The sequence below is a fragment of the Oncorhynchus masou genome, unplaced genomic scaffold, assembly GCF_036934945.1.
Source record: "Oncorhynchus masou masou isolate Uvic2021 unplaced genomic scaffold, UVic_Omas_1.1 unplaced_scaffold_986, whole genome shotgun sequence".
In the NCBI taxonomy this organism is placed as follows: domain Eukaryota; kingdom Metazoa; phylum Chordata; class Actinopteri; order Salmoniformes; family Salmonidae; genus Oncorhynchus; species Oncorhynchus masou.
The window spans coordinates 165,571-177,543 of NW_027016378.1; the positions used below are offsets into that span (position 1 = coordinate 165,571).

Consider the following 11,973-nt stretch of genomic DNA (forward strand, 5'->3'; position numbering starts at 1 on the left):
AGTACTTTTTCCTTACAATTTCTTACTTGGTGCACTGGATTGGGGTTTGTCAAATCAAATCAAATGTATTTACAAAGCCCTTCTTACATCAGCTGATGTCACAAAGTGCTGCACAGAAACTCAGCCTAAAACCCCAAACAGCAAGCAATGCAGGTGTAGAATGTCTGTGCCTATGTTTTTGTTACTTCACAGTGCCCGCTGTTCCATAAGGTATATTTTCACCTTCTTTTTAAATCTGATTCTACTGCCTGATGCAAAAAGTGCTGACCCCGCCCACTAAAACCAAGTATTCTGGGGGAAAACAGTACATGCTTTGATTGAGGTCTGCTCCACCCCCCTAGTCTCACACAGGAATGATGATTATGTTGGTCTTTATGCATGTGAACTATCAGGGAGTTGGAGAGGAATCTCAGGATGACCTTATTGTCCAAATCCTCTTTCACTCTCAAGCGTGAGTTTAGATAACTCTCAAATCCTCTTCCAATCCTTTACATTCTGGGTGTGAATCTTCAGCAGGCCACTTCCTCATACTGGAATTCTGTCTCACAGCGGCGGGTAGCTGCAGTCCTCAAGAGCCGTGTTGGTGTCACACTTTTCTCCAACCCTACAGCAGCAACCACCAGAGGGGGACAGCGACAATGATCCAGAACATCTCTGGGTAATTTTTATGGTGGGTTGCAACATGCCGAATAATTCCAAGATTTAAACACCAGAGGGGGACTGTCATGATGCTAGCCCTCTAGCAGAGATGTGAACCCTCCCCCTTTCTTCTGTTAGGAGGGTGCAGTTTTATGACTTTAACAAACAACATCATAAATTCTGTGCAGAGACTCTTCTCTCTCTGACCATGCAGTATGGAGAGAGATTTTCACAGTAAAGCAAAGGGACTCTTCCGCCCAATTCTACTACATTCCATAATTTGAGAATTTTACAATATTCCTATTTTGGAGAATGTGTAAACGGTCGGTGGGAGGCCCAGCTATGATCCGTCCACATTGTTTCACCGTTATGACACCCTGAAAAGACAGCACAACTCAGATACCCTAACTCTGTTTATTCAAGGTCCTCAATTATGAGGCTTGCATCTAAAGGTTGGACAAAATGTTTGACTAAGTATAAGAATACTTTTGAAAAGATTACAATGTGATTTAAGTTCTCTAAAATTAAAATTGTTTGTTTTTATGGTAACTCGTGTCCAGTCAGTGGCCACGCCCAAGTGAACAGACATTGGTTGGAATTGATAAACCAACCCCTTTACTACATTTCTATAAAAGACCCACGTGACCCAACGTCAAGTCATTTCCAAATAACGTGAGGACTTGTCAGACTGCAGCTGGAAAGGTATAAAATCTAGTAAGAACACTGACCGATGCAGAAGACCACAAGTGAGATGAACATCTCACTTCACGACGACCCGGCAGAATCTACAAAGGACAATGGCGACCTCGACTGGGCAAACCAGAGGCTCACATCACCAGCTCAATCGTAAATATTATACATTCCTTTATCCGAACGAGCGATTGCTAAAGTGCATATGTATTCAAATATATGCAAGAATAGCTTCCCATGTCCAATAGAGATCCATGTTCCTTTGTCTTCCCCCCCTTTTCCTCTCTAAACCTATCGTGTTATAACCAAACTGTTTTTGTTTAGTCCACTAGGGACAGTATTTACTGTATAATTATATTATGTAATGTATATTCTGGAATTGTTTAATTAGTTAGTAAATAAATCATTGAGCAAATTTGTATATGAATGATTCATAGTAAATGCCTGGTTCATGGAGACTAGGATTTCATTACTTTTCAGAATGTGAGTGATCGAGGTAAAATTCCTTAATGAACGAATGTTATCAAAAAATATATATAAAATATCCGAAAAGTTATTTTCGGGAATGAATAACTCTGTACACGACACTTTCCTGTGGTGCCCCGACTTCCTAGTTAATTCATGTTTAGATGGTTAGTTTAAACGACTACCAGAGGCAGAGGGGACCGTCAACATGTTCCCAGAACCCACAGGACTGAGTGTCTTTAATTTATCAAGCAAGATATTTTGCCCTGCCCATGTCTCCTTGCTTAATAAAGGGTTATATTTTGTGTCTTCAACTCAGTGCAACGACTTTGATGTTAAGGTAGACAGGTTGAAGTTTTTTAGAAACATCCTTTTAAGGGAATACTTTAGCTCCCCTAATCGTGATATTTGTACTGAACAAGTAGGTTGCTCACCTGCACATACTCCGACTCCTTTTAGAAGCAAGAGTTATTTTGTACCTCCAGCCAATCACAATCACTCTATTGAGACATATTGCAGACTCGTTGAAAACGATGTTGGACATCTCCTTAAGAACAAACAGGAGTACATATCTTTCCATAATTTACCTAAGGATGAAAAACAAGCTTTGCTTGATTTACAATCCGATACGTCAGTCCTTACCCGCCCTGCTGATAAGGGTGGGTCAGTTGTACTCATGGATCGGACAGTTTATGTAAATGAGTGTCATAGACAACTGTTTGGGCAGTGGGGTCACTTCTGAGGTGTTGTCAATCTCAGAAGACTATCTTTACTGTCCTAGATGGGTATTTAAGTTCTGGTCAATTTTTTGGTTATTCAACACCCTAAAATTGCCACTTTCTATACCGAAATTACACAAGAATGTTACACAACCTCCAGGGCCCCCTATTGTAGTGGGCATTGATGCAGTAACGGCCCCTATTGTAGTGGGCATTGATGCAGTAACGGCCCCTATTGTAGCGGGCATTGATGCAGTAACGGCCCCTATTGTAGCAGGCATTGATGCAATTGTAGTGGGCATTGGTAACGGCCCCTATTGTAGCGGGCATTGATGCAGTAACGGCCCCTATTGTAGTGGGCATTGATTGCCCCACTTTTACGGGCATTGATGCAGTAACGGCCCCTATTGTAGCAGGCATTGATGCAGTGCCCCTATTGTAGCGGGCATTGATGCAACAGCCCCTCCAGGGCCCCCTATTGTAGTGGGCATTGATGCAGTAACGGCCCTATTGTAGTGGGCATTGATTGCCCCTATTGTACGGGCATTGATGATGCAGCGGGCTTAGATGCAGTAACGGCCCCTATTGTAGTGGGCATTGATGCAGTAACGGCCCCTATTGTAGCAGGCATTGATGCAGTAACGGCCCCTATTGTAGCGGGCATTGATGCAGTAACGGCCCCTATTGTAGTGGGCATTGATGCAGTAACGGCCCCTATTGTAGCAGGCATTGATGCAGTAACGGCCCCTATTGTAGCAGGCATTGATGCAGTAACGGCCCCTATTGTAGCAGGCATTGATGCAGTAACGGCCCCTATTGTAGCGGGCATTGATGCAGTAACAGCCCCTCTATCTACTTTTGTTAACTTTTTTATTGGACCACTCGCAGAACAGCTCCCCTCCTTTGTAAAGGACACCAGCAGTATGATCTCTATCATTGAATCTCTTGATCCTCTCCCTGAGAATACCTTGTTAGTTACCTTTGATGTTGAGTCATTATACACAAATATTCCACACGAGGGCTGTATTGAAGCCATGGAACATTTTCTTCTGCAACGTGACCCTAATGAACCACCTTCCAGTGCTGCATTATAACATTGGCTGAAATAGAACTCACACACAACTACGTCATGTAGTGTGTCAGTAAAGACTGGGTGTACAGTCTAACTAGGTGTCCTTCCAGACTCACATCAAGCATCTCCAATCCAAAATGAAATCTAGAATCGGCTTCCTATTTCGCAACAAAGCATCCTTCACTCATGCTGCCAAACATACCCTCGTAAAACTGACTATCCTACGGATCTTTGACCTCGGCGATGTCATTTACAAAATAGCCTCCAACACTCTACTCAGCAAATTGGATGGAGTCTATCACAGTGCCATCCGTTTTGTCACCAAAGCCCCATATACTACCCACCACTGCGACCGGTATGCTCTCGTTGGCTGGCCCTCGCTTCATATTCGTCACCAAACCCACTGGCACCAGGTCATCTATATGTCTTTGCTAGGTAAGAAAAGTCAACCAAAGGAGGAATTGACTTTGGGGGTGACCAGTGAAATATATCTGCTGGAGCGCGTGCTACAGGTGGGTGCTGCTATGGTGACGAGTGAGCTGATAAGGCCCCCACCAATTCCTCTTTTGGCTGCCTTTTCTTCCAGTTCTCTGCTGCCAATGACTGGAACAAACTGCAAAAATAACTGAAGCTGGAGACTCATATCTCCCTCACTAACTTCAAGCATCAACTGTCAGAGCAGCTCACAGATCAGTGCACCTGTACATAGCATATCTGTAAATAGCCCATCCAACTACCTCATCCCCATATTGTTATTATTATAATTCTTCTTGCTCCTTTGCACCCCAGTATCTCTACTTGCATATTCATCTTCTGCACATCTATCACTCCAGTGTTTAATTGCTCAATTGTAATGACTTTGCCACTACGGCCTATTTATTGCCTTACCTCCCTAATCGAACCTCATTTGCACACACTGTATATAGACTTTTCTATTGTATAATTGACTGTATGTTTGTTTATTCCATGTGTAACGCTGTTGTTGTTGTTTGTGTCGCACTGCTTTGCTTTATCTTGGCCAGGTCGCAGTTGTGAATGCGAACTTGTTCTCAACTGGCCTACCTGGTTAAATAAAGTTGAAATAAAATAAAAAAATAAAAAAATCTAAATTACTTCTTTATTCAGATGAAGGGTACTGCTATGGGATCCCCCATGGCTCCTAACTATGCTAATTTGTATGTGGGTTACATGGAGAAACAGTCTATTTTCAATCCTCTCAAAAATGTTTTCTTGCCTAACATCATTATTTGGAAATGGTATATTGATGATATTTTTGTTCTATGGAGGAGTGATGCAAAACAGCTCCATGCTTTTCTTAACTCCTGTTCTGAGCATCTGAGATTTACTATGCAATCTGATACACGTCAATTCGGTTTCCTTGATCTTCTGATCTTGTGTGAAGATAATGTTCTATACACTGATCTTTACAGGAAACCTACGGATCATAACGGTTTGATGAGGGCTGATAGTTGTCCCCCACTTCCCTTGAAAAATGGTTTGCCCTACAGCCAATTCTGTCGAATCAAAAGAATTTGCAAAAAACTGATTTAGACAGAAATATGGCTGCAACGCAAAGAAAATTCAAGGAGAGGGGGAACAAAAATGGTCAGATTAATATTGCCATTGAGAAAATTCAAAACAAAACGAGACATGACCTTTTTCAAGGTCAGTCTCAGAAAAAGAACCATTCTTGCCTTCTTACCCACTATTCAAAGTTTTCTGAACAAATTTGGAAACTACAAGTGTAACGTCTGTGCTCAATGTAAAGTCACTCATAAATGTAAATCCATCAAACGCCCCCAAACAGGGAAACAGATCCCAATCAAAGGTGTTATCACATGCTCCACTAAGGCAGTTATTTATCTTATAACTTGTCCTTGCGGTAAAAAATTATGTGGGTAAAACAAAACGCAAATTAAAAGTACGAATCTTGGAGCATCGTAGCGCCATTAGGTGCAAAAACTTACCCAGTTACAGCCCTCTTTTTCAAAGCAAACAACTCGATTTCGTCTCTACGTTATATTGGCATCGAACATGTCACCCTCCGGAGGAGAGGGGGTGACTTCGACAATTTATTGTTTAATCTTTAATTTAAAGACCCTTGCTCCCTTCGGTCTCAACGTAGACTTTGATCTTGTGATTATTGTGATTTGGCTGTTGTAAATGTTTGTATGCTTATGTAGCCAAATTGCATAATCATTAAGCCTAGAGAGTCGATTAACTTTGAATGATAAGTCAGAGACACGACAATTGTAAAGCCTTAGTTATTTTGTTGCTTTGACAAAGTCATTTCTGACGAGACGCATTCAGTTGAACAACTGACTAGGTTTCCCCCTTTCCCTTTATTATTTATGTGATTAGTGATTCATTTACTGTCCCCCATTTTAAGGTCAACTCTGTGACGTGAGCTAAACTCTTGTTTTAAAGGTCTCAGCGATATGATGTAGATACTGAAAGTAAACAGCTTAGTGGGTCAATTCTCACAACCTCTAAGAGAGTTGAAGAGCAAATCTCAACCTCTCCGCTCTTTTGATGCCCTGGCTACCACGCTGTACACAGTGTGAAGTGTACCCGTGCACATGCGCAGATACTGTGTGAGTGAGGTGTTGCATCTCACTCATCTCAATATCTCTGTTGCTGCTCTCTGGCAACATCATTTTACTGAGTCTACCTTTTAATATTTAATTAAACTATTCCTTTTTAAATCGTTTTTTCAAAAGAAACATTAAACATCTAATAGTTAAATCATATTTTAAAAGCAGATGAGCTGGTTCTCTTCTTGGCCATTTTGTGGTGTTTTGTGGTGGAAAGCTGAGCAGATTGAGAATAACGTGTTACCTATAGATAGACAGGATAGAAATGTTTTAACAATAAATACAACACTTTGAAGTTTGCATTCAATTCCTACTCCCTTTTGCACACAACAAGCTTCCACTTTCCCCGCTGTCAAAAGGCGATTCATGGATTATTTAAGAAGAAATCATCAACTCTGTTACTTTATTTGACACTTACTAGGCATTTGTTATATTACTTTCTTTATTTAACCTCTTGAGATGGGAAAACACGTTTTTATTACGGTGAATATGTGCTATTTATGACAAAATCAAAGTAATTTATATCAATTTACACTTTTCAATAGGCACCGAATTGGTGGAACGACCCAGAATGCCAGGCGGAGAGAGAGAGAGAAGCATTCAAGTATTTCAGACTAGAACGCTGACCTCTATTTTACATTAGGATGCAGGAATGACAGGCCAATGTTGAGAGAGTTTGAAGCTGCCATTATTACATGGTTTAAACTGTTCTCTGTTATTAACATTACATGTTGGACTCAGTATCATTTCAGCATTAATGAGAACTATGACCTTGTAAGATTCAACTCAATATTAGGAAGGTGCTCTTAATGTTTTGTACACTCAGTGTAGCGCGGTGTCATGCCACAGCATGTTTCACATTCTGCATCAGTGATCAGAATAGCGGATGCAGTTCTGTCAACGTCCACCAGAGGAGGACATAGGACCACCAATAATGGCACAAGATATACCTGCATTAAAGCAAGCACGGTGGCGCTAGTCAGACCACTGATTTCAGTCCCATCTAGTCTCGCGGAGCCATCCTTCTGTCCCACCCCAGAAAAAAATGGATAGTTTCATGTCTACTATCTCTAGTTAGCAGAGTCATTCACCAGGGACGTGTTCTCGCTCTGACAAAGTTACAGGAAGTGATGTTTGCTCCCTTTCTCCCCCAGCACACCTGCTTCCTTCTCCCCTCCTCATCTCCTTAATTATAGCTTCATGTAAATTTAGAGGTTATTTTATCTCCTCTCAGAACTGTGTGGGGGGAGGGGGGGTGGACTGAAATTGAGGGTGTGTCCCGAAAGGCATTATATTCCCTTTATAGTGCACTCTTCTTAAGGGTTCAGTTGGTTCTGGTCAACAGTAGTACACTACCAAGGGAATAGGGAGACATTTGGGACACATCCTGAGCAACTCGTCATTATGTTGGTCCTGTGTAGAACTAGTATAGGATATTAAACTCCAGTTATGATTTGATGGAGGTAGAATATGAGTCAGTGATGAAGACAGGGCCTCATGTAGAGCAATGAAAATAGCTGGTGATTGGTTAACTTCAGAGCCCCCTCCCTCTGGTACTCCCTGTCTGTCTCCTTATAGGTGGGTCCTGCAGCCTCTCCTCTCCTCACACTCCAACCCTGCTCATCTCTCGGCTGGACAGTAAGGGCCGTTCACACCACACACTGACAACATGCTGGGGACACTCTGCACTCTCTTCACTGCTCTAACATGAAAGGAATTGACTGTATGTTCAATCTGAATCCCCAAAATGCAATACCAGTTTAATATTAATTTAGGATTTAATGTCTTAAATTGTGCCCCTAATTCCCACAGATGTCAGTTGCCAGAAAGCAGTGACACAGACACCTTCAGTACTGACTGTCAGTACAAAGGGGACTGCCACTTTTCACTGTGACATCACCAAAGATGAAGGCTATTATGTAATCTGGTATAAACAGGTTCCAGGAGGAGCTCCTCAGTATGTGTTAAGGTTTTACCGTACTCACTCCTCTCCTGATCAATATGGTTCTGGTTTCTCCTCTGATCGTTTCACATCTAAAGCCACGTCTGATAAGGATTATCAGTTTATAATCAGTAATGTGGAGGAGACAGACTCAGCAGTGTATTACTGTCAGACATGGGACAACTCTGTTAGTGAGATCGTATCACAGTGATATACACCATGACAAAAACCTCCCCACCAAATACACTCACTTCTGCTTTCAGATGTTCTGAATATAGACACTAACTGAATGTCAAGTCATCCTGAACCAGTGTGTCTGCAGGAGGAGAACATTCCATGCTTGTGTTTTACACAAAACCCTTCACACATTTACTAGGATGTTGACATTAACAATTACACCTAGTTGTCACAAAGCATGAATGATAAAGTGATATTCCAGAAGGTTCAGTCCTGACAGAAGACTCCATGTATCAGAACCTCCATGACAGTCAGTCCCCTGGTTTACAGTAGAGACATATTACATCAACAGTCATTTAGTGATGTACAGTTAGTTCAGAACCCCACCATCAGGTCCAGATATTATTATCATTATGTTATTGTTATACATATTATGACATGCTGATTTTAAGTAAACTTACCAACATAAATACTGCTGTTTTAAGTGTAACCAGATTTATCCCATTTGGTTTTTGTTAGTCCAATTTAAAACACTGATATTTTTGATAGTTTAATAGTTACAGTCATTTAAATTATTCAGAAAACCGTGTTCTCGGAAGCTGATAGGCTGAGTTGTAGAGGCCCCTCCCCCTGATCCTCCCTGTCTGTCTCCTTATAGGTGGGTCCTGCAGCCTCTCCTCTCCTCACACTCCAACCCTGCTCATCTCTCAGCTGGACAGTAAAGGGCCGTTCACACCACACACTGACAACATGCTGGGGACACTCTGTACTCTCATCACTGTTCTAACATGTAAGGAGTCTGACTTCCTGGAGGTTTTACTTCCTGGTTTATTAATAATGAGTCTGTCTGTTTCTCTTTACTACATGTCATCTTCTTATTTCCCAGGTGTCAGTGGTGTGACTGTGGTGACACAGAAGCCTCCTGTTGTGACGGTGAGGAAAGGAGAGACGGCCACTCTGGACTGTAACCTGGGGACTGTTGATAATAGTGCTCATTGGTATAAACAGGTTCCAGGTGGAGTTCCTCAGTATGTTTTACAGTGGTACTACTACAATTGGACCTCTGTAAAATATGGTTCTGGTTTCTCCTCTCCAAAATTCACATCTGATCATCAGTCTATATCTGATTATAGTTTGATTATTAATCATGTGGAGGAGGAAGACTCAGCAGTGTATTACTGTAAAACAAATGACTACTCTGTTGACGAGTGGGCATCACAGTGACAGACACTATGACAAAAACCTCCTCCCCAAATACACTCACTTCTGCTTCGTGGCAGAGGGGTGAACTCTAAGAAACAGCAGTTGGTCAGTCATTATTATAACATTATATACATGACACAATGGGAGATCTGGAAATGGAAGAACCATGTCAACAAGATTATAAAACGAAAAGAGATTTATCCAGTATTGACGTAATCATCATCAAGTGAAGACTGCATCATATGGATTTTGCTTTAACTGATGGATTCAAAAGGACCAGACACAAACAGCAGAATATGATGCTATTCTATATACTGTTACTTCATAGAGAGGAACTCTAGAAAAGCCTGAGATGTTTGTAGTGAGAGTGAAGCTCTGTCTGAATGGGATGGTTCAGTTCCTGTCCTCTCAGTAGAGAGAGTGAAGCTCTGTCTGAATGGGATGGTTCAGTTCCTGTCCTCTCAGTAGAGAGAGTGAAGCTCTGTCTGAATGGGATGGTTCAGTTCCTGTCCTCTCAGTAGAGAGAGTGAAGCTCTGTCTGAATGGGATGGTTCAGTTCCTGTCCTCTCAGTAGAGAGAGTGAAGCTCTGTCTGAATGGGATGTTTCAGTTCCTGTCCTCTCAGTAGAGAGAGTGAAGCTCTGTCTGAATGGGATGGTTCAGTTCCTGTCCTCTCAGTAGAGAGTGAAGCTCTGTCTGAATGGGATGGTTCAGTTCCTGTCCTCTCAGTAGAGAGAGTGAAGCTCTGTCTGAATGGGATGGTTCAGTTCCTGTCCTCTCAGTAGAGAGAGTGAAGCTCTGTCTGAATGGGATGGTTCAGTTCCTGTCCTCTCAGTAGAGAGAGTGAAGCTCTGTCTGAATGGGATGGTTCAGTTCCTGTCCTCTCAGTAGAGAGAGTGAAGCTCTGTCTGAATGGGATGTTTCAGTTCCTGTCCTCTCAGTAGAGAGAGTGAAGCTCTGTCTGAATGGGATGGTTCAGTTCCTGTCCTCTCAGTAGAGAGAGTGAAGCTCTGTCTGAATGGGATGGTTCAGTTCCTGTCCTCTCAGTAGAGAGAGTGAAGCTCTGTCTGAATGGGATGTTTCAGTTCCTGTCCTCTCAGTAGAGAGAGTGAAGCTCTGTCTGAATGGGATGTTTCAGTTCCTGTCCTCTCAGTAGAGAGAGTGAAGCTCTGTCTGAATGGGATGGTTCAGTTCCTGTCCTCTCAGTAGAGAGAGAGAGGAGGTTATTGTACGGCCGTGTATATAAATTATATCACTGTGGTATTCGGACCAGGAACCAAGCTCATTGTCACTGGTGAGTACCCTTCTAATGTTTTAATCTACAGAATAGGTTTTGTTTCTAATATACTGCTGGTCAGATATATATATATATTTTTTTTAAATGTTTTTTTAATAAAATGTCATTTATATTCACTGATTTAATATTTTGTACCTGCTTTAATCCTGTCTCATATGTTGTTTGTAAATTACTAATGAAACAGTTTGATGACAGTGTGAATGTCTCTGGTTGGTCTGCTCTGTTCATGTTTTATCATTCTCATCTTGTGTTTCTGTTGTCTGTATAACTCAATGTAAAGGAGATCTTTCATCTCCAGAAATTTCATCCAGCTCAATTTCTTAGACGTATATATATATATATTTTTTTAAATCCCATTTAAATCCCATTTGCTTTATTTGAATTATTTGTATTTTACATTTAAAATGTCCACATTTCGTTCATCTTTTAGCCTTTTAGTCTTCCAGAGCTGTGATGTAATGTATTAATAAATTGCTCTCTCTCATTTTAACACCTAAACACCGTATGATTCCTTCTATCAGTATCGTTGTAAACATCATGAAGAGCAGTTCTCTATTTAATTGCTGCATCCGTTTCCTCTTAATGCAGGTGTTTTGGTGATGATACCAACATGTACTGAAATATAAACTTATCCATTGTGTTTTGTTCTCATCCCATCCGTTTCCTCTTAGTGCAGGTGTTTTGGTGATGATACCAACATGTACTGAAATATAAACTTATCCATTGTGTTTTGTTCTCATCCCATCCGTTGACTACTTTTCTACAGATGGAGATCTGGCTACACCTGCTGTGACTCTGTTCCCTCCATCCACTGAAGACCTCAAGTCCAGCAGAGCAACACTGGTGTGTCTGACTAGTGACCTGTCTCAGAGATCCAAGGGGTTGGCAGATGTCAGCTGGATGTCTCGCGGTGAATCAGTGACAGAAGATGTTTCTACCAGCCCTGCTGAGCAGCAACCAGACAAAACCTTCAGGATCAGCAGCTATCTGACCATTCAGACTGCAGACTGGGACAAGGACGTGGTGTTCACATGTAAAGTGTCGTTGGGGTCAACATTCTCTGAGAAAGAGATCAGAAAGACTAGTTGTCGTCTGTAAATGAATAGTTTCAGACAATCAATACAACTGGTAGTTTATTAATGCTTCAGAATGAGTGCAGCTGTTATTTCATTAGAA

At 41.5% G+C, this 11,973-nt stretch overlaps 1 protein-coding gene and 1 pseudogene across 1 annotated transcript; both read left to right on the forward strand.

Moving 5' to 3' along the window:
* On the forward strand, positions 1-8,728 carry LOC135538582 (T cell receptor gamma variable 8-like; annotated as a pseudogene).
* Positions 8,729-8,932: 204 nt separating this feature from the next.
* Positions 8,933-11,973, forward strand: LOC135538581 (immunoglobulin lambda-1 light chain-like). Its single transcript, XM_064964470.1, has 4 exons — positions 8,933-9,088; positions 9,185-9,507; positions 10,758-10,794; positions 11,564-11,973. The coding sequence occupies exons 1-4, from the start codon at positions 9,049-9,051 to the stop codon at positions 11,893-11,895; spliced, it is 732 nt and encodes a 243-aa protein (XP_064820542.1). The 5' UTR covers positions 8,933-9,048; the 3' UTR covers positions 11,896-11,973.

What these genes read in the sequence shown, in the direction of transcription:
- LOC135538581 (XM_064964470.1), top strand. Translation starts at nt 9,049, where the DNA reads ATGCTGGGGACACTCTGTACTCTCATCACTGTTCTAACAT. An exon ending in ATGACTACTCTGTTGACGAG is followed by an intron (nt 9,508 to 10,757) that starts TGGGCATCACAG and finishes AATTATATCACT; the next exon opens with GTGGTATTCGGACCAGGAAC. An exon ending in AACCAAGCTCATTGTCACTG is followed by an intron (nt 10,795 to 11,563) that starts GTGAGTACCCTT and finishes ACTTTTCTACAG; the next exon opens with ATGGAGATCTGGCTACACCT.